Raw genomic sequence first — 19,005 nt, 5'->3', positions numbered from 1 at the left:
CTCTTGACTGTCTCAAAAATGAGAGTTCATAAGTTCCAAAAGTGATGGACTTGAGATTTAGAAGGACCAAAGGTAACCCTTTTGGCCAAGGCATTTGGAGGACCTCTACAAACTTTTCCAAGTGAGACTTAACACTATTGGTGCTTTTAACTAAACCAGAGGATTGAGAGTGGTAAGCAGAGTGAAACTGCTGTAAAATTGGCCAAACAGCACAGGCTTGATGAAATACCTAGCCAGTATTTTACTGGGTTCCTCAACCACTATGAAGTTCAAGAGGAGTTCCTCAGATAGGGATAATATTCTCCAAAAGGACTTTAGCCATAGAATAGACAGTAGACAGTACGAGGGAAGGCCTCAGTCTAGTGTGAAAACATACAGACCATGACTAAAACATTTATACCCATAAGACGTTGTATGAAACATCGTATGAAATCCATTTACCAGAGTTCAAATGGTGCATTAAGCAGTTTAAAATGTCTGGGAGCAGTAAGAACAGGCTCCACTGGGTTGTAGTTTGGACAAGAGAGACAAGTGAGGTAGGTAATTTTTGTGGCTTTGTTAATGTTTCCCCACTAATATTGATTCACAAAGGCTATCATTTTGTCAGTAGACTGATGGTTTAATGCAGTACAGTGGTTAGGAGTGGGAATTTCAGAGTCTCTGGTAGGATGGGTTATTATTTGCTCCAAACTAGAGGTTTCTCTTTTTAGCAAACCAACAATAGTTGAATTTACAATCTTGTTTTTCTTTTTCTCTGGCCAAATTGTTGGGCTACTCTAGCCGGTTTTTCTAAGTTATCATTTGAGGAAATATCCCTTTGGACAATGACAGTGGTTTGATTTTTGTTAGTCCCTTTAAGGGCAACATTCCTAGTGGAAATTTCAACAAAATATTTCCATAATGTTTCAGAGAGCCTAGTTTAGAACTATGCCCCAAAATCTTAATTATAGCTAAAGTGGCAGGTAAGGTATTGCATTCAATGATCCAGAATATAAAGGTCATTTTAAGTTTATTTCCACTGGACATAAGGAAGCCACAACACTCCAAAATAAAGAGCCACTCCAACAGTATATGGACTATCAGTATAAATATGGGTAGTTTTGCCCTTGGCTAAACTACGAGCCCATGTAAGAGCATATCAATTCAGCCTATTGGGCCAAAGTAGCCATAGGAAAACATCCTACTTCAACAACATCAAAAGGAGTTATAATAGCACACCCATTGTCACCTTTTAAGTAAGAATCATCAGTGAAACATTAAAAGTCAATGTTATCCAATGGGATTTCCTGTAGAGACTCTCAAAGATTCAGAAGGTGGTTAATCAGAGTTAAACTATCCTGAGGGACTTCATGGGTGACGGAGAAGACTATTTGGGCTAAGGTTATTACAAGGTAAAATAATTATGTGAGGAGCAGTTAACAAAAGAACTTCATAGGAGGTGAGGTGGCTGACTGAGGAATTTGAGTGTGATGAGAATTCAGGAGAGCTTCTACTGCATAAGATACAAAAATGGTTAAAGGGGACCCCACAATGATTTTCTTGGAGGGTTTTCTCCAAGCCATAAGGTCTAACCACTGGCTACAATATCTTATGGGTCAATGGTGCTCCCCCTGTGTTTGGATGAATACCCCAAGGGCATTCTCTTCCTTTTCATGTGCAAAAAGGAAAAGGGGAATCTGAGAACTGGGATGCCCAGTGGCAGTTGGGTTTATCAAACACTCCTTTAAGGCCTTGAAGACTATGTCATTTGACTCCTCCCATAATGGTAGGGGTTTTTACTGTTGAATAAAACATATAGAGGCTTCCATAAGAGAGAAATTTGGAATCCAACTTGAACAATAACCAACAAACTAGAGAAAACCTCATAGTTGGTGCTTAGTTTTGGGTTTTGGGAAACTTAGGACACCATGAAGTCTATCAGGATCTAGGTGTAGCTAGCCCTTGTCCTGATACCAGATGCCCTAAATTGAACTTGGGTTTGGGCAAACTCCAGTTTTTCTTTATCAGCCTTGTGTCCCTTTAGTGATAAAAGCTTTGCAAGTAGATGCTGTCTTCCTGTGAGGAGACCTGAGAAGTAGAGCAAAGAAGCCAATTATTCACACATTGCAACAAATGAGAACCCCTAGGGAACTTTATATCTTCCAGATCAGCCTTCAGGATTTGGGAGAAACAAGGACTCTCAGAAATCCCTGAGGCATTACTGTCCAGGTGAATTGTTTTTCATTCCCAGTGAAGGCAAAAGGCATTGACTAGCTTCATCACCTGAATTGCTAAAGAATTCACTGCATAAATCAATTACAGTAAATAAGTAGCTTCCAATGGGAATGGATGTTAGTAACCTGTGAGGATTAGGAACAACAGGGTGTCAGGGAATTGCGATGTTGTTTGCTGGACAGACCTCCACCCTCAGCCCTTAAGTTTCCTCTCCAGTAAAATGGGATTGTTCCAGAAACTAGTACAAGGGATAATGAGGCCCTGAGCCTTGTAATCTTCCACTATGGGCTTTATGCCTTGAAGGGCCTCTTTACTTAGAGATTATTGTTTAATTTTGGGAAGAGGTTTTGAGGGCGCTATTTGAATCTTGATGGGTAGTGAACTGTGAATTTTGCCAACTTCATTTAAATAATTTGCCTGTAAGGAAAGTAGTAGCTGATTCAAAAGGGTCAAATGATCACTGTTTCCAGAATCAGCTCTAGTACAGTCAGAAACAGCAAACAAAAGATGTCAAAGTGTCACTTACTTCACCTGATTGGTTACTTTGACGAGTACTGTCAAATTCTAGAATCATTTTCCCCTTTATGGAGAAAGAAATTCTGACACTATACTTCTCTAAGAACTTTCAGCCTAATAAATGGGTAGAGGCAGAGAACTAAGGAGAAAAGGGTGTGTATCTCTCAAAGGACCTAAACAAAAGGGAATAGGTTCAGAGACAGGAACCGCTTGAGATTCATTAGAGATCTCCACTATTTGAACAATTTTAGTGCTCCTAGGAAGAGGCTGTTTTATAGTAGTGGGGTTGAACACTGAGAGTGTGGCTCCAGTGTCAGTTAGGACTGGAAGAGATTCATCCCCAATCTGGAGACATGTTCCTCAAGGCAATTACAAGGCCTCCCTCTTAATGGGAATGGGAGGAGCCCCTTTGGTTCCTTGGGGCACCATCACTGAAAATTGGGAAGATGCTGGAGAGGCTAGTTAGAAAGATGAAAGCACCTGAAGTGCTTAAATTTGTCACAATCTCTTTGCCACTGCCCTGGTTCTTTGCAATAATGGCAGAAACTAGGAGGGGTTTTAGGTTTTGTTTAGGAGCATTCCTTTGCTACAATTGAAGTTTAAGAATTTTGGCAGCCTTCCTTAGAGGTGACTCATCTAGAGTGCAAGAGAGCTGGTTTGACAGATTAACTACATCTGAAGTGGACATAGTTTCCCATTTCACCCTGGTCCTTTTTACTAGAAGGGAAGGGTCCCAGTTTATAAACAGAAAGTTAAACTTTGCCTGGGTGAAATCAATATCTGAAAGAAGACCAGAGTTTTCTTTCAAAACAGTGTGAAGTGGATTGGAATAGTCATGAACAGGTTCCTCAGACTTTTGTGTGAAAGCCTGAATTTTGTTTGAATCAACAGGCTTTGGAAAAGCTCTAAGAATTGCCAAGTAAATTTGCCTAGTGATTGATGGAGCCTGATCATATGAGTTAGAGGGCTGACCTCCCAGTTGTAATTGTAGAGATATTTCAGGATTTTCCTAGTTAGTGGTTGTCATCCAATGCCAAGCTACCCTTCACTAACAAACATATAAACTATCTGATTTAAATCAGAGAAACCAGGTTGATACATTGAATGACTATATTTAATTTTCCAGCAAGTTTGTGAGACTCTTCGGTTACCCTGGGAAAATCTCTGACTATGAATTGAAGTTCAGCTTTAGTCCCAGCAATATAAGAAATTAAATGTTTGGCTCCTGGATCCTCATAAGGATTAATCTTAAAGGGTCAGGTTCTGACAAGTTCAGAGTAAAAGGGTGTGGGGAGAGTTTTACAGAAAACAGAAGTTTGGTGAGGGAATTAGTAAGAGGGGCAGAATTGAGGGTTAGAGGAGATTTTGGCTGTGTAGAAGGAAAGGAGGGGGTTGGTGTCAGGTATGGAGTCTGGCCATGAGGAGTGGAGAGAGAGACAGAGACAAGATGGCATCAAAAGCCAAGCTTGAGTCAAAGAAGCCAAGGAAGAAAATCCTGAGATTTGGGGAGCCATTTTATTGTTCTTCGTTTGCCTCAGTTAATCTAAAAATATTATTTTCCAGGGATGAAATTATAGATTCCTGATAATGTTAGGAAATCTCAAAATACAAATGGAAATAAGCATTCCACTCAGTTCTGGAAAGTTTTGAGCTACTGTAGTCCAATTCAGTTGTGAGGAAATTATGCTTGGAGATTTCATAAGTTTTCCATAATAGTCACTAATATTCTAAATTGCCTTTGGTCAGGTTGGTACATTTAGTTAAAAATGCACATGAGAAAGGAGCATCGTTTTTAAACATAAAATTGCTGGAGTCCCTGTAGGGGAAGGTGCCCTCAAAATACTTAGATTACTTGGGTCCCATTTCTCAGAGGTTTTTCTCTAGAGTAAAGGACAATTTTCAAATAGCTCAATTGGCTTACAGCACTAACAGCTCAATACAGTTTGCAAGTGTGAATATCAGTCAATTCTAAGGAAACAGCCTGGCCCTAAAGGAGTGAGGCCAAAAGCTTTTTCAGCTAGTTTCTGGATAACAGCTCCTATTCCAAAGGAACAGGCTGAGGGCTGAGAAACAGTCACAGTTTTGGAGAAGCAGCCCCTGTTTCTGAAGAAATTTGGCTGAAGACATTTTTAGCCAGCTTCTGTTGAAACAGTCTGAACTTAAAATCAGACCAAAGTGTCAAACAAATACTCAAATACAGAACCAGGATGTACTGGAAAGATGAAACCTTATAATAGATCGTGAATAAAGCCTGGAGAGCTTCAAAAACAAAGAGGGCATGAGCTTGGATCCAGGAAAAACACATACCTTTAAACTCTAGGGTTGGTGAGAAAAAGCAGTAAGCAAAATGGGCTCAATTGTGGGTACCACACCTGTTTGCTCACTAACTTCAATGCTGTCACAGGGAGGGAGTCTTCTCTGGTCCTTGCATGGGCCACTGAAATGTCATCCTGAAATGAAAATACTGCCAGATGTTCCTTCAGCAAAGATGGGTTTATATTCAGGATCAGCAGAAAATTGCAATTTAGAATCTGTAATCATGACGAGCCAAGTCCAAACCCCTGCACAACAAGGGAAGGACTATACTTTAGTAGATGTGAAAAGAGCATTGGGAGGGCTCTAGTAAATGAAGAGTCCATGGCTTCTCATTGACTAAGTACTTGCTTGGAAAGAAAAGGTGTCTTTCTTCCTTTTGGGCTCTGCTATCATCACAGGTCCTAAAAGCAACCTCTTTTAGTGTCTGGTCTCTATTTCATTGATATTCATGTTTATTAGTGTTTCATACCTGTGCCATCCAAACTATTAACTTCTTCCCACACTTAATCCTCTAGGGATGAATAATACAGTTGAAAGCATCCTGTACTATGTCATAGTGTCTTAGGAGTATTGAGGAGGAACCTGAAGAATGTAGGCCCAGGAACTATTTTTATCTTTTTTACAAAGGCATCATGGCAAGTTTATAGTCAGATAAACCTACCATTTGCTAGTTGTGTGACTTTGAGTAACTCATTTGTCCTTTCTGACCTTGGTTTCCTTGCTGCAAAATGGGCTACTATCTACCTTAGGGAGTAGTTGTGAAAATTGAATGACATAATATGCATAAATATACTTAGAAGGGTACCTGGTGCATAACAGATGGTCCATAGATAATTCACAGAAGTTAGTTACTTTCGTCTTTTACCACTTGGAGGTCAGGATTTTGGAAAAGAAAGAAAGATTTGGGATGAAAACAGCTGACTATGTTGAAATCAAAGGAGAAGATTTGGACTTGGTCTTAGCTAAGATGTGCTTCTGGCAATAGAAAGTCTCTCTCTCTCTCTCTCTCTCTCTCTCTCTCTCATTTTCATTCTTTCACACATACACATACTTTTTCTTAGTATTTTGTTATGTGCTTTATGTACATTATTTCACTTCTTCATGCTGGTAACTTTACAAAGTAGGTATTATCACTATCCTTTTTATGCAGATGAGGAAATGGAGACTCAGAAAGATGAATTCATTCACCCCTGGTGTCACATTGAGTAAATGTTAAAGTCTATAGCAAATTCAGTATCCTCAGTTCCCCCATCCCAACGCTAACTAAACATACATAAAACACCCAAAAAAGGAGAAACATATGCTATTTTCTTTAAATCAGTTGCTTGATTTTCATATTCTCCACTGCCTGGTGTCTTTTAGGCTCTTGGTAGTTGGATCTTTGCTTGCATTTATTGATGATACATGGTAACCCTGTCTGGATTTGGGTGCTGGACCAGATGATATTTTAAATTGGAATTTCTGCTGTTTAAGCCAAGTGGTGGCCCATTGCCCATCCCCACTGAATATCTAATTCTTACTAATTTTTTGCAGACTTTCTCTCCCCCAGCTGAACCATCACCAAGGACTCCACCCCTCAAAATCCTCCTGGAAAAATGTCACTCTCTGCCCATCTCACAGAGCTTTCCCAGAGAGCTAGATCAAGTGGGCTGGAGGAGACCTAGGAAGCTTTTCACAGGTATGCCTTTTTTGCCCTGGTTTCTGAGGCAGGACATGCTTGGCAGGCCTCATGCATTCACAAATTGTGTGATAATTTACCTTCCTTCCCCCTTAATCCCTCCTCTTAGCTCCCCAGTACTCTCTTCCTCACTGGTATCTGAAAATTCACTGTTAGCAATGCCTTGGTATAGACATGCTCTTTCAAAATGCAAATATCCTTATTTGGGGGGGCTTTAATCTCAAAACACTCAAATATTCCATCTTCTCAAAGCCTCATTTTTCCCAGACCCTCTGTTCCTAATACTTTTCAGGTCTCATAAACTCCCCCCACCCTTTTCATAGTGCTCTTATATACACCCTCCAGGCCTCAAAGGGACCAGTCCCATAATTCCCCTCCCAGGGGATCATTCTAGCCCTATCTCTCTGGCATCTTGCTTAACTTACTCTCTGTGGGTCCCAGGTCCTAACCCCTTCACTGGCTACTGACCATGGAAAGCCCCTGAAGGCTCAAGGCAGCTTCATTTATCCCACTCAAATCCCAGAGGCTTCCCCCAGTCAACAATTCAGTTACCTCCCAGAGCTTCAGGGTACATCCTTTATAACTCTGCTCACTGGCCTGCCTGACAGACTCTTGTGACTTACAAGTAAAATTCCATTTTCTGCCACAACAGGGGAATTCCATGCTTTCTTGCCCATGGGCCTTAAACCACACTCTAACAGCCCCTTAACAGGCCCCACCCTCAGTTGTTTTCACAGCAACATAATTTGCATGAATACTAAGGACACACAAGACCTCACAGTATTCCTTTCCAAAGTTTTCTATGGTGTCTACAAGCTCTGGGAAACCTGATCCCACTTCCCCATGACCTAAAGCTTCCCTCAACCCCAAAGGCTCTATAGCTGCTCTGAACCTGCCACTTCTCCTCTTCTTTTCTTTTATTCTCCTTACTCCATTTGTGGAGGACATGTGGGGGATGCTTTAACTTGGAGTTTATTTCCAACCCTGCAATTCCTTGGCAGAATTTCAGGAAGGTAGGAGCCAAAGAAATTTCAGGCTTAAGATTTTTGTATCATAATTTCCCTCAGAAATCCCCAGAAGCCAGGGAGGTTGTAAAAGGAAAGAATGAATATTCTGAAGGGAGATAATCCTTCACTGTCAAAGCTAGGAGGGTTCTTAGAGGTTCTTCCATCCTCTTGTTTTATGAATGGGAAAAATAGTCTCAGACAGGGGAAGGGTCAAGGTCATAAGTCATTTCATAACAGAGTTATGACTGACAGCTTAAATCTCCTGACTTTTCACCATGTCACAGTGTGATTTTACTCCAGTTATAGAGCAACATTGTGATGTTGGAATGTCAAGCCTTAGTTCCATTCAAGCTCACCAGTACTAGAATTGCCAGCCACCTCCTTCCCCATGAGAAGACAGGCAGTGGTGGGCATAAGCCAAGTCATCAAGGCAGGAACAGATGCCTGCCATATTTTCTAAGTCCTCTGCCTGAGGTTAAGGCACTCTCACGCAATCCCTTAGGTCAGTTCAGGGGGTCTAAAGCAGGGGGTCTGGTCACAGCTGTTTCCTTCCTCCCTCCCTCTTAGAAAATGAGCCCAACCCCATAGAAATTTAGAGGCTTTTTAGCAGCTGCTACCACTGCACTGCTAAGTGCATCAGAGTACCCAACTCCCCCACCTTCCTGAAAACCCCTCAGAGGAAAGCCTAGCAAAGCCATGGTTAATAGCTACCTTGGGGACTGCTCTGGGTTTATTTATAGGCCATGGATGGGAAAATGTACCCCTGAGTTTGGCACAGGTCCTGCCATCACCTTAGCAGCCACTCACCTCAAGGATATAAGTGGCTTCCACAATGCAGCTCTGCTTCTCAAGGTCCCAAAGAGACACATGGGTTAAAAATATCCCTAGGAAGGAGGATGACATCAGGATCCCATTTGGGAAGCCATTTGTCACTCAGCTTCTCTTATATTCCTGACCCTGCTGGCAATGGTATCCAAGGATCCCATTCCCATTAAGTGCCTGTTTTACTTCCATATTGCTTGGGGCCTGAAGGACCTCAGTTTGTTTTCTAGTACTCAATCTCTGCATTTCCATCTTCATCTATGAACATTCCTACCAGCTCCTCCCTCTCAGCTTCTAATCAGGAGGTTCCAAAAGTCAACTATAGCGGAGAGAGGATCAGTTTGCAGTTGGACAGACTCAGGTTCAAATTTCTTTTCCACCACCTTGGGCAAATTGCATAACCTCTCTGGGCCTCAGTTTCACCATCTGAGGAATGAGATACCCGATAACAACTGACTCACAGGATCATTGTGAGGATTGAGTGAAACAGAATCTCTGAATGTCCCTGCCATAGTTTCTGGCCTATATGGTGCTCAGTGATGGCAGATTCCTTCTCCTCATTGCCCTCTACCAATTGTATACGCCCAAGGACATCCACACATGTACACACATGTACACCACATGGAGCCCAACCTGAATCTGCCCTAGTATATGAGCTACTTCCTCTCATTACTCATCTATTTATTGACTCACTTACACAACAAACATTTATTGAACAAAATTGGAAAGTCAGTGGAGTTTGCCTTTTGATGGCCTGCTGTGCTGGGAAGAGCAAAAGTTTTCCAGACATACCTGGATTTGAATCTCGGCTCTGTCACTTACTAACTGTGTGATCTGGTACACTTTACTACTTTGAGACTTAGTTTTATCTGTAATATTAGGGTAATAATTTGAACCATGCAAGCAATGCTGTAAGGCTCAAAGGAAATAAACATAAAAGTGTTATTTAAATTCTAAGGTGCTATACAACTAGATTGGAATGATAGTAGTGGCAATAACAATAAATAGGAGTTATGCCTATCTAGGCCCTTTACACAGTTGATAGTCCATAAATATCTGTTGATGGCAATATTAGAATCCAAGATTTACTTTCTAAATGAAGTAAGTTCTTCTATGTGAAAGAACCAGGATCCCAGAAGTAGACCCCATATTGGCATACCCTTACACATATCACACCCCATATTTGCTGATCTGTGCTCAAACTACTTGGAGCTTGGCTGACTCAGAGGCCTGTTTTGGCAGTGACATTCAGATCATTTCCCACTGAGGCCCTATTCCTCCCAAAAGGGGTGGCTCTGGATTGGTTGGTTAAGAGTGTTGTAGGGTACAGCAAGAAGAATCTAACATCACTCAGTTGAATGGCCATGGGGCAGTTGGAAGAAATCCTAAGCAAGAAACTCATTCTGAGCAGATAAGAATAAACTAATGTATCATTACTCATTATTTGAGTATTTCTGTGGTGATGGTATCTCATTTAGCTATGCTTAATAACTGATAGTTTCAGCTGTACAGCATAGTGATTCAGTATTTTTGCAGATTATATTCCATTATAGTTTATTACAAAACAATGGGCATAATTCCCTATGCTCTACAGTATATCCTTGTTGCTTATCTATTTTATATATATATAATAGTTTGTATCTGCTAATCTCATACCCCTAATTTGTCCCTCTACCCTGCTGTTTCCCCTTTGGCAATTACAAATTTGTTTTCAGTTTGTGAGTCTCTTTCTGTTTTGCACACACATTCATTTGTATTACTTTTTAGATTCCACATATAAGTATATCACACAGTGCTTGTCTTTCTCTGTCTCACTTATTTGACTAAGCATAATATTTTCTAGGTCCATCCATGTTGCTGCAAATAACAATATTTCATTTTTATGGCTGACTAATATTCCATTATGTACATATCTATCTATCTATCTATCTATCTATCTATCTATCTATCTATCTATCTATCTATCTATATCATCTATCTATCTATCTAAATATACAACCCACATATTCTTAATCTAATCACCTGTTGATGGGCACTTGGGTTGCTTCCATGTCTTGGTTGTTGTAAATAGTGCTGCTATGAACATCAGGGTGCATGTATCTTCTCAAGTTAGTGTTTTTGTTTTTGCAGATATATATCCAGAGAGGAACTGCTGGATCATATGGTGGTTATATTTTTAGTTTTTAGAGGAACCTCCATACTGTTTTCCATAGTAGCTGGACCAATTTGCATTCTCACCAATAGTTTACAAGGGTTCCCTCTTCTCCATATCCTCTCTAACATTTGTTATTTGTGGACTTTTTGATGATAGCCTTTCTGACAGGTGTGACATGATAGCTCATTGTTTTGATTTGCATTTCCTAATAATTAGCAATGTTGAACAACATTTCATGTGCCTGTGAACCATCTGTATATCTTCATTAGAGAAACATCTATTCAGATCTCTGCCCATTTTTTATTTTTGTTTTGTTACTAAGTTATATGAGCTGTCTATATGTTTTGGATATTAACCCCTTGTAAGTCACATCATATGCAAATGTTTTCTCCCATTCTGTAGGCTGTCTTTTCTTTTTTTATGGTTTCCTTTGCCATACAAAAACTTGAAAGTTTAGTTAGGTCCAATTTGTTTATTGTTGCATGCATGCATGCATGCATGTATGTATGTATGTATGTATGTATGTATGTATGTATTTATTTATTTATTTATTTATTTATTTATTTATTTATTTATTTATTTATTTATTTTGCTTAGGAGACTGATCCAAAAAAGTATTGCTAAAATTTATCTCAAAGAGTATTCCAACTATGTTCTCTTCTAGGCATTTTATATTTCCAGGTCTTACATTTAAGACTTTAAATCATTTTGAGTTTATTTTTGTATAAGGTAAGAGGGAATGCTCTAATCTCATTGTTTTACATGCAACTGTCCAGTTTTCCCAACACCACTTGTTGAAGAGACTATCTTTTCTCCATTGTATATTCTTGCCTCCTTGGTTGTAGATTGACTGACCATAGGTGCATAGGTTTCTTTATGGGCTTTCTATTCTCTTCCATTGATCTATGTGTCTGTTTTTGTGCCAGTATCAAGGTGTTTTGTTTAGTGTAGCTTTGTAATAAAGCCTAAAGCCTGGGAAGTTTATACTTCCAGCTTTGTTCTTTTTTCTCAAGATTGCTTGGGAAATTTGGGTCTTTTGTTGTTCCATATGAATTTTAGGATAACTTGTTGCAGTTTTGTGAAAAAATGTCATGGGTGTTTTGATAGGAATTGCAATAAATCTGTAGATTGTTTTGGGTGGCGTGGCCATTTAAACATTAGTTCTTTCAGTCCAAGAGCATGTGATATCTTTCTATTTCTTTGTATCATCTCCAATTTCCTTCATTAATGTTTTATAATTTTCAGAGTATAGGTCTTTCACCTCCTTGGTTAAGTTTATTCCTCAGTATTATTTATGTGATTTTAAATCGATTTTTTTTACTTTCTTTTCCTGATAGTTCAGTTTTAGTGTATAGAAAGAAAGAAGATTTCTGTATATTAATCTTGTATCTTGCAACCTTCATTTGGTTTTTGCATGAAGAGTTTAGAGTTCTCTATATAAAGTATTGTGTCACCTGCAAATAATGACAGTTTTACCTCTTCCCTTCCAATCTGGATATGTTTCATTTCTTTTTCTTGTCTGATTACTGTGGCTAACACTCCCAATACTATGTTAAATAGAAGTGGTAAGAGTGGGCATCCTTGTCTTTTTCCTGAATTTAGTGAGAAGGCTTTCAGGTTTTCACCACTGAGTGTTATGTTAGCTGTGGTTTGTCATAAATGCCTTTTATTACATTGAGATATGTTCCTTCTATAAATGCTTTGATGAGATTTTTTTATCGTGAATAGATGTTGAATTTCATCAAATACTTTTTCTGAATCTGTTGAGATGATTATGTGATTTTTGTCCTTCCTTTTGTTAATGTGCTGTATCTCATTGATTGATTTGTGAATGTTGAACCATCCTGTGATGCCGGAGTAATTCAAACTTGATCATGGTGTGTGATTCTTCTTATATATTTTTGGATTCTGTTTGCTAATATTTTGTTGAGGATTTTTGTTTCTATATTCATTAAAGATATTGGCCTGAGATTTTCTTTTTTTGTAGTGTTTTTGTCTGGTTTTGGTATCAGATTAATGCTGGCCTATGAGAATAACTTTGTGTGTGTCCCATCTTCTTCAATTTTTGGAACAGTTTGAGAATTATAGGTATTATTTCTTCTTTATATGTTTGGTGGAATTCCCCTGTGAAATCATCCAGTCCTGGACTTTTGTTTGCTAGAGTTTTTTTTAATTAAAAATTCAATTTGACTTCTGGTGATTGGTCTGTTCAAATCATCTGTTTCCTGTTGACTCTATCTTTTTAGGCTGTATGTTTCTAGAAATTTGTCCATTTCTTCTAGATTGTTCAATTGTTGGTATGTAACTTCATACTATTCTCTTATGATTTTTGTATATCTCTGGTATCAGTTATTATATGTTTTCTTTCATTTCTAGTTTGTATATTGGGGTCATATTTCTTCTTGGTGAACCTGGCTAAAGATTTATCAGTTCTATCTATCTTTTCAAAAAAAAAAACAGTTCTTGGTTTCACTGATCTTTTCTATTGTCTTTTAATCTTTATTTTATTTATTTCCTTTATGACTATTATTATTTCTTTCCTTTTACTAACCTTTGTTTTTCTTTTCTAATTATTTTAGGTAGTAAGTTAGGTTGTTTACTTATAAAATATTTTTCTTGTTTCATGAGGTAGACCTATATCACTATGATCTTCCCTCCTAGAACTGCTTTTGCTACATCTCATAGATTTTGGGAAGTTATGTTTCCATTTTCATTTGTCTTGAGTTACTTTTTTCATTTCCTTTTTGATTTCATCACCAGCTCACTGAGTTTTTACTGGCATTTTTTTTTTTGTCTCAATGTGTTTGTTGTTTTCTTGTCTTTCTTTCTATAGTTGATTTCTAGTTTCATGCCATTGTGGTTGGAAAAAATGCTTGATAAACTTTCTATCCTCTTAAATTTGTTGAGGTTTGTTTTGTGACCTATTATGTGATTTTTATCTTCTATATACACTTGAAAAGCACATGTATTCTGACGTTTGCAATGTATGTAATGTCCTGTAGACATTAATTCAAACTGTTCCATTGTTGCCTTAATGATATTCTGTCTGGATGATCTGTCATTTGATGTCAGTGGGGAGTTAAAGTCTCCTACTAATGTTCTATTATTTTCATTTTCTCCCTTTATGTCTGTTAGTATGTATATAATTAGGGTGTGTATATGTTAACAAGTGTAATATACTCTTCGTATGTTGATCCTTTTATTATTATGTAATGTACTTCTTTGTCTTTTGTTGTAGTCTTCGTTTTAAAGACTATTTTGTCTGATTATTGCTACCCTTGCCTTCTTGTCATTTCCATTTGCATGAAATATCCTTCTCCGTCCCTTCACTTTGTTTTGTGTCTTTAGCCCTGAATTGAGTCTCATAGGCAGCATACTGAAGGGTCTTGTCTTTTAATCCAGTCATCTACCTTATGACTTTTGACATTTAGTCCATTGACATTTAAAGTGATTATTGATAGTTAGGTACTTATTGACTTTTTTAAATTTTTTCCCATTGTTTTTGTAGTTCTTCTCTGTTTATTTCTTCTTTTTGTTTCTCTTGTTTGATGACTTTCCCTTGTCTTATTCTTAGGTTTCTTTCTTTTTCATTTTTTATGTATTTATTGTAGGTTTTTGATTTGTGGTCACTGTGGGGTTTATCTATGTTGACTGATAATTATATCTACTTGATTTAAACTGATTGTTGCTGGGTTTCTGTGTGTGCCTGTGTGTAGTCTGTTCTAATCTTTCCCTTTTTTAGAGTCTCAGTATCCTCATTTCTGAAATGGAGGTAGTGTTCTCTGTCTATTCTGAGAACACAAATTGCACTTACTAATTGGGTCTGATTGGACATGTTCTTGGTTTCTCCTCCTGCTCCCAGGTTTTGGACATATCCACTGATCATATTTCTTCTTAACAGGTGGGTTATAGAAAGGAATGAAAATGTAGAACTGGGGAAGTGTTGGGAGGGTCAAGAAAATTGAACTATCATTCAAAATGTTTTGACAATATTCCCATACTTTAATTAACCAAGCTTTCCATGCCATCTAAGACTTTAAGTACTTCATAGATGTCCAGACCTGGAATTCTTTCTTGCAGTTTCTAATGAGGTCCTGAGGTTCTTCCTCTCTCAAGATATTCTCTGAGCAGCGTAAGAAGGTCCAGGGTACTTCAGATACTGGCTTTGGATTTCAGCTCCCTTTCTTCCCACCACTGGCCTCATCTGAATATTCCTTCCCATTTCCCCATCCATCTGACTCCTAGTGGTTCTAGGTTGACCAGCAGCCAGGCCTCTGTAAAGGGAGCTGAGGTCTAGAGTCAACATAAAGGGTATTCTCTTACCACAGGTAACTTGGACCAGGGCTCCAAGACACTAGAAACCTGCAAGAACATTGGTGGATACTTGAAGGCCCAGAGACAAGGAAACAAGCACATTAATGAAGTAAGACCTTTTTCTTAGTCCTTTGGGACTTGCTGGGCCTCTGGGACCATTTATTTCCTCTAAGATTTCTTTTTTACTAGACATATTGCAAGTGCTAGAGCTTCCAGTATGTGGAATGGAAGCAATTTTAAAAATGGGTTTTTGAGCTATTTTATGGCTACAAAAAATTGGGAGTATTAACCTTTTTTTCCCTGAGGTTAATTTTTCTATGAGATAAGTCAAAGACTTTTTATGGCTTCCACACAGCCTGCCAATGTCTTTGGCTGCCTTTCTTGTGGCAGATGGGAGGATGCACTGTGAGATTTTAAACCATGGGTAATCTGATTTGCTTTTATTGTATCCTTTGGGTTCATGATCATCTTTAGTGCTAACTGGTGGCATATTTATATGCATTCTCTTGGAGAAAATATTTCATAAGTGCAGATATAAATGTGAGTAGGCTTCTTGAACTCTATCTTTATATCCATGTCAGTTGAGTATTTATGTTGAGTATAGTAAATGTAGTTTTCTTGCTATATCCCTGTGCATGTGCATGCCTGTCCATGTATGTCTATATATGGATCTTTGTACACCTACATTCTTCTTAAAGTGCTTCCTTCCTGAATTTATGGGTGTCCCTAAGTGTATTTCAATGTATCTTTTTTAATTCTCTCTCTCTCTCTCTCTCTCTCTCTCTCTCTCTCTCTCTCTATATATATATATATATATATATATATATATATATATATATATATATATATATATATATATATATATCTTTTTGTCTGAGTGTATCTTTGGGTGTTTTGACATCTAGTACTTTTTTGTACGTGTTTGGATCTATGGATCTGTTCATTTACATCTTCTTGTTTGAGGTGTATATAGATACCTGCTTTATAATGTGTCTGTGTGCCTGCATGAGTCAATCTATGTGGGAGCAAGTATGTTTGGATACATAAGGCTACAGCTCTGTGGTTAAAGCCTGGTGAGCAATTACAGTTAAGAATGCAACCCCCAGAGATATCTGGCCTAGTGGCTTAGCTTTCACTATCACTATCCTCCAACTTGAATATTTTTGCTCAGAAATAAACTTCTAGTCACAGTAGTTCAGGCCTGTTTCATGACAACCTCCACCTAAAAACTCTTGGTCAAGGAGATGTGCTGTGATGTTGAGGGGTTTTTATTTTGTTTTGTTTTGTTTTGTTTTAGTTTGGGAATTGAAAAGTGAGGCCCAGAGGGAAAGTTCTATGGCACTGGACTTGCTTTCTTCTGTTTGCTGCCTCTGCTCAGTTGCCTTCTTGCCAACCTTCCATCACTTGATTTCCTTGATCCAGACTCAGGCTGGTCCATTTCTCTTAATACAAAGGGCATCAACAGACAGGTCTGAACACTATTTTCATTTCAGCCAGGTGTCCATGTTGGTCCTCTTTTTACTAAGAGAAAAAATGATCAGAATCCTTCTAATCAGTAATTTGTGTATGCTCAAAGACAGCAACTAGTCATTTGTGATAAGACCTTTTCTGTGGGGAAGCCAGACTTTGTAAGGCCCCAAGAGGTGAAATCCAGGGAGGTGGTCCCAACAGGATAAAATATCCAGGATCAATGGTTTAGGGGAGTGATAAGGGTCACCAAGGAAATCTTGGGGGACTTTATGTCATTCACAGGATTGAAATGCTTAAACACTTCTTGAAGACTTGCTCAGCCTTTGGTCTTTATAGTAATTATGATAGTAATGATAGTAATAAAAATGGCTTAGATCCCTGTGATATTTTACTAATTGCTTTCAAATCCAGTATTTCATTTGACATCATAGCAAACCTGTCAATAAATATCATCCCCATTTTGTATATGAAAATGCTGAAGCTCAAAGTAGGGACATGACTTATGCAAAGTAACCCTACTAGTAAATGGTAGAACCAGGACCCAAACCTTCTGTATGAGTGCAAATCAAAATGCAGGACCTAGATCTCTGCTCTTTCACATCCTTGAAGAATCCAGAATTGAGAGAAAAACACTTTTTCAAGGGAGCAATCTAAGTTAAAAAGAAGAGTCTCGTGGTAGCCTACAATATTCAAGACTTCTTAGAGGGAATGGAATTTGAGCTGGACTCTGAAGGATGGGAAGGGATTAAATAGGCAGATCAGAGGGAGGTGGTCTAGTCAGATGGTAGGTGCTATGGCCAGGAGAGAACCACTCTCCCTGTCCCAGGGGAATACTTAATTCAGGCTGGTCTCCTATTAACCATGCCAGGAGTTAAAGGGAGCCTTATCTCCCTTTATCTTTATGCATATCTTATAGCTAAGAGAGAAACTTTAACATATAATACCATTTAATACTTGGGAAGACTGGGTTATCTCTATTTTTCAGATGAGAAAATGAAACTGAGAGAAAAGACTTTCCCAAGGTCAAAAAGCAAGTTGATATTAGAGTCAGGGTAAACCTAGTTGTGGCTCCAAGCCCAGTGACCTGATATCTATTTCATATTCCCACTTGGGGAAGGTGGCAGCATATCTGCAATAGATCTTAAAGCAAATGGATCAGCAATATTCTGCCCCCATAACCCCCACCATCTGCTGCTTCCTCTAGGTCCCCAACTTGGCTGGTCTTGGCCTTGGAAGATTGAGCATCAGCTGATAATCTCTGACAAGAGAGCATGCTATGACAGTGGCCCAACCCCACCAAATCAGGAAGCTCTGGTGGGGTCACAACCAGTACCCAGGTCATCAGCACTCTGAGGGAAAAATTTTGGCTCCCCCTCAGTGGTTTCCTTTCTCTTCTACAACTTACTTGTGTCACCTGTCAAAAAGCCAACCAACTTTATTCCCAAAGTTAAATTTAGCCAGTCTCTTCTTCTCAAGGCTAGACTGAACAAACACTTTCAAAAGGAAATTTATTAATCAACTGGTAAGGAGAAATTGCTTTAAAGGAGTTGGGGATGGTGGGTTTTGAGTTTCAGGATTCAGTATATTTCCCTTGACTCTGGGTTCTAGGTGAGGTCTTCTCTGGATCTGATTAAATTTTTCTATATAGAGTAGAGATTCTGATCACAATAATATAAGTGTTGAACTTTTTAAAATGCAACCACATCCATTATCTCTTTTGAGCCCTGTACCCTGGAAAGGTAAGGCAGGTATTGTTGTCCCTTAAAAGAGGCAGAGAAATGAGTCCCAGAAAAGTTAAGCAATTTGTTTAAGATCACCTATCTGGCAGAACTAGTGTTGGAACCTAAGTGTCTTGATTATCAGGTCTATGTTATTTTTACATATCTAACTGGATTACCTTCATGGTCTTGGATTTTAAATCTCTTTTCTTTCTGAGAATCCAGACCATTTTGATTCAGGTCTATTAACATATAATATACATATATAAAAGTCACCAATTTTAAGCTTACAATTTGATGCATTTTGACAAATGTGTATAGTCATGTGATCACCAACACAATCATGCTATAGAATGTTTTCATCACCCCAGAAAGTTTCCTCATGACCCTTTCTAGTCAGTGCTATCCCCCTACTTCCCTGGCAGCCACTGATCTGCTTTGTATCTCTTTAATTTTGCTAGAATTTTTAAACTGGTAATAATTAATTTGTCTTCGAAAAGTTCTGAGAACAGTAATAATCCCTGTTCTAAATCTTGCAAATTTACAGTGAATTGAAATGATTTTCTCTAAGTCATCTAATAAGTTTGTTTATTCACTTATTCATTCATTTAGAAGACAGGCTATGTTCAAGAAACTGAACTGGGTGCTAGTATACAGAATTTAAAAAGACAACTATGCTCTCAAAGAGTTCACAATCTAATCAGGAGAGAATCCCACAAACCAATGAGGAAATCAAAATAATGTAATACAGCCTAAGAAAAAGAATGGAACCTAAGACTGTAGAAGTGTTTACTT

The 19,005-nt window shown here is 38.4% G+C and overlaps 1 protein-coding gene across 1 annotated transcript in view; it reads left to right on the top strand.

Moving 5' to 3' along the window:
• Positions 1-19,005, top strand: part of ARHGEF9 (Cdc42 guanine nucleotide exchange factor 9) — a 328,329-nt gene that overhangs the window by 103,703 nt on the left and 205,621 nt on the right. The window contains exons 4-5 of the mRNA XM_032475623.1: positions 6,580-6,724; positions 15,037-15,131. Coding sequence (XP_032331514.1) covers positions 6,580-6,724; positions 15,037-15,131 — 240 coding nt within the window. The remainder of the gene's footprint in view (positions 1-6,579; positions 6,725-15,036; positions 15,132-19,005) is intronic.

This window comes from Camelus ferus, chromosome X (genome assembly GCF_009834535.1).
Source record: "Camelus ferus isolate YT-003-E chromosome X, BCGSAC_Cfer_1.0, whole genome shotgun sequence".
Taxonomy (NCBI): domain Eukaryota; kingdom Metazoa; phylum Chordata; class Mammalia; order Artiodactyla; family Camelidae; genus Camelus; species Camelus ferus.
This window is presented reverse-complemented; position numbering and strand designations above follow the sequence as displayed.